This window comes from Montipora foliosa, chromosome 3, assembly GCF_036669935.1.
Source record: "Montipora foliosa isolate CH-2021 chromosome 3, ASM3666993v2, whole genome shotgun sequence".
Classification (NCBI taxonomy): domain Eukaryota; kingdom Metazoa; phylum Cnidaria; class Anthozoa; order Scleractinia; family Acroporidae; genus Montipora; species Montipora foliosa.
Window position 1 is genome coordinate 666,935 of NC_090871.1, and position 2,500 is coordinate 669,434.

Consider the following 2,500-nt stretch of genomic DNA (forward strand, 5'->3'; position numbering starts at 1 on the left):
GATCCGCCATTTTGCAAAGAAAATGCAACAATTTAAAGGAACACTTGCACGATAATCCCTCATATTCTTATGGAAAAGTATATATCATCCTCGAGGTTTGTTAATTTGAAGGCGTTGTGGAGTTATTCCTCCCAAATGCCCGGTCTGGCCGGTCAGTTCTGTCAAATGGAAAGCGCCCTCAGTATGGCTGGCATTCAAGAATTGGTGCTCACAGCCTATCCCATGATGCGCTGCGTTTCAACCGGAAGCGCGAAACTCTTGACGCTCGTATTGCGTAGAGAGGCCTGAAAAATTCAGGACTTCAATGGGGTTTGAACCCGTGACCAGATGACCACTCAGCTCCCAACGTCAGTGGCCTCATAGCTCAGTTGGTTAGAGCGTCGCACCGGAATCGCGAGGTCACGGGTTCAAACCCCATTGAAGTCCTGAATTTTTCAGGCTTCTCTACGCAATTGCAAAAATTGCGCTCATAACTGCGAAGATCACAGCTTCACTTAAACACAAAATATCTTTGGAAACAAGGGAACGTGAACCATTTTAGCTGACAGCAACTTTTGAAGAGTAATTCACAAGCCAAATTTTAAGGGGAACAACTAACCAACTCATTTGTTCCCAATTTTAGCTGTTTAGGCAGTGGAGGACAACAGCGCTAAATCGTCAGCGAGAGTAAGTAGAAACGAGAGTGTTTCCATGGCAACCTCTTAATGGGTGTCATGCCAAGTTTGAACAACACCCATTCAATATTTTCCCGGATATTCTCAATTTTGGGATTAATTACAGTCATGTATACAGTTTGTGACCTCATCAATCAACATATCTCGGAAAGGAGAGAAAATATTCTAAAATAGAAAAAACCAGAATTCATCATTTTTAAAGGTCCTTAAAGATATTTTTTACTTCATCGGCACTTTAATGAGCAAAACCAATGTCTCTTCACGCCCTACACGAGCAGTTTACACTTTTGCACATTTCTTTGCCGTCCTCGTCCTCGTGCAATGGTCTAGCCTGTGTTGCTGGGGAAATATTTTCTTACGGGAATATTTTAACACGCGCGAATAAATCGATGGCTGTCCGTTGTGTTTTGACAGCGAGTGCGCGGGGCTACGAGGTGGCGAAGACGCGAACGAAAATCAAAAGTACTCGTCACCATGTCACTCGCGGCCAACTCGCGGCCACCTCGAGGCGTTACTCGCTCCTGTTCGAATAATCCAGCGATAAAATATCCTACCAGCTACGCAGGCTTGCAATGATCTGAATTTGAGGATATGTTGAGGACGTGAGAACCCAACGATAACTTTCGATCCGTACACCCACGCCGTTCCTAGCGATCTTCCTGGAAAAAGATTCCTGGAAAGTTCGAACACATTTTCCGTGCCGAACGACTTGTAATAATCGCCAAATTATGAGAATATAATGCGAGGACAAATTTTTAGATGACGTTCTCATAGCCGTCGTCGTTGTCTTTGCCTTAACTCTCTATGTTATTAAAACAAAGAAAAAACCCGCCTTTTTCACCAGTTTTATATTAAACCTTGAGAACTCACGAATCCCTTTGAAACATTTTCACGAACTATTAGTTATGTAAAGAACTCATGCATACTACACAGGAAAGTAATAGTACTGCACGAAACCGGTTTTTATTTTAAAGAAAACTTTGGAGCGATATGTTCGCAAAACTATTTGTGCAGCGGGGGTGCTTTAGTAATGATTACTAGTCTGTCAGTGATAATTTATCACAGATTTCAGCGTGCGGCCTGCAAAATCATTAAATGGGCAATTTTAATATACCATTATATTTCCGATGTTTACAATTTTTCATTTGAGCATAAAACCATTTGGTGTGCTTCAATGTTTCTCAAAAATAATGGGATAAGTGACTTGATGTTGGCTATCCCAAGCGTATAATAATTTCTCCCTTGGATTGTAATCAACCATGGAGCTGTACAAGTACTGGTTAATAAATTTTATGTTTGGGTTCCACTGATTTCCTGTCTTCGTGTCGTAAGCAAAGTTGATTTTGGTGAATCTGTCATCGGGCTCGTCAATAGTGTAGATCACTCCACAAGCAACAAAAGCATTCCCAATCGAAGTGATAGGTCCTAAAAAATACAAGAGAAAGAATGGGATTTTGCCATTCTATATTTTGTCAGACACCACGTCACTAACGAGGGTGTACTGTAGAACCACTTTGGATCATTTTGGCTCTAATAGATACAACGATACTCAAATCGCGTTTCAAATGCAACTATGGTGATATTGATGGTCAGTCACGATAACAATTGCAGGCAAATCAAAGTTTAATCCGAACAGACTAAAAATTGTGGTGACGCGGCAGCGAAAAATCGCCAGCAGAAACCCACAATAATAGCCAATTCTTGACACGAGCGGATTATTCGGAACCTTATTTACACAGGAGCTAGTAAATACTTGAGGTTCACAATGCAACCAGGTTGACTATCAGGAAAAGTTTGATGCTACTCTGGGTTGAAGAATAATGAAT

At 41.4% G+C, this 2,500-nt stretch overlaps 1 protein-coding gene across 1 annotated transcript in view; it reads right to left on the reverse strand.

Annotated features, from left to right (window-relative positions):
* Positions 1-1,760: 1,760 nt before the first annotated feature.
* LOC137994365 (noelin-like) overlaps positions 1,761-2,500 on the reverse strand; it is a 19,741-nt gene continuing 19,001 nt past the window's right edge. The window contains exon 7 of the mRNA XM_068839941.1: positions 1,761-2,099. Within this exon, the coding sequence (XP_068696042.1) occupies positions 1,846-2,099 (254 nt within the window). The 3' untranslated portion in view covers positions 1,761-1,845. The remainder of the gene's footprint in view (positions 2,100-2,500) is intronic.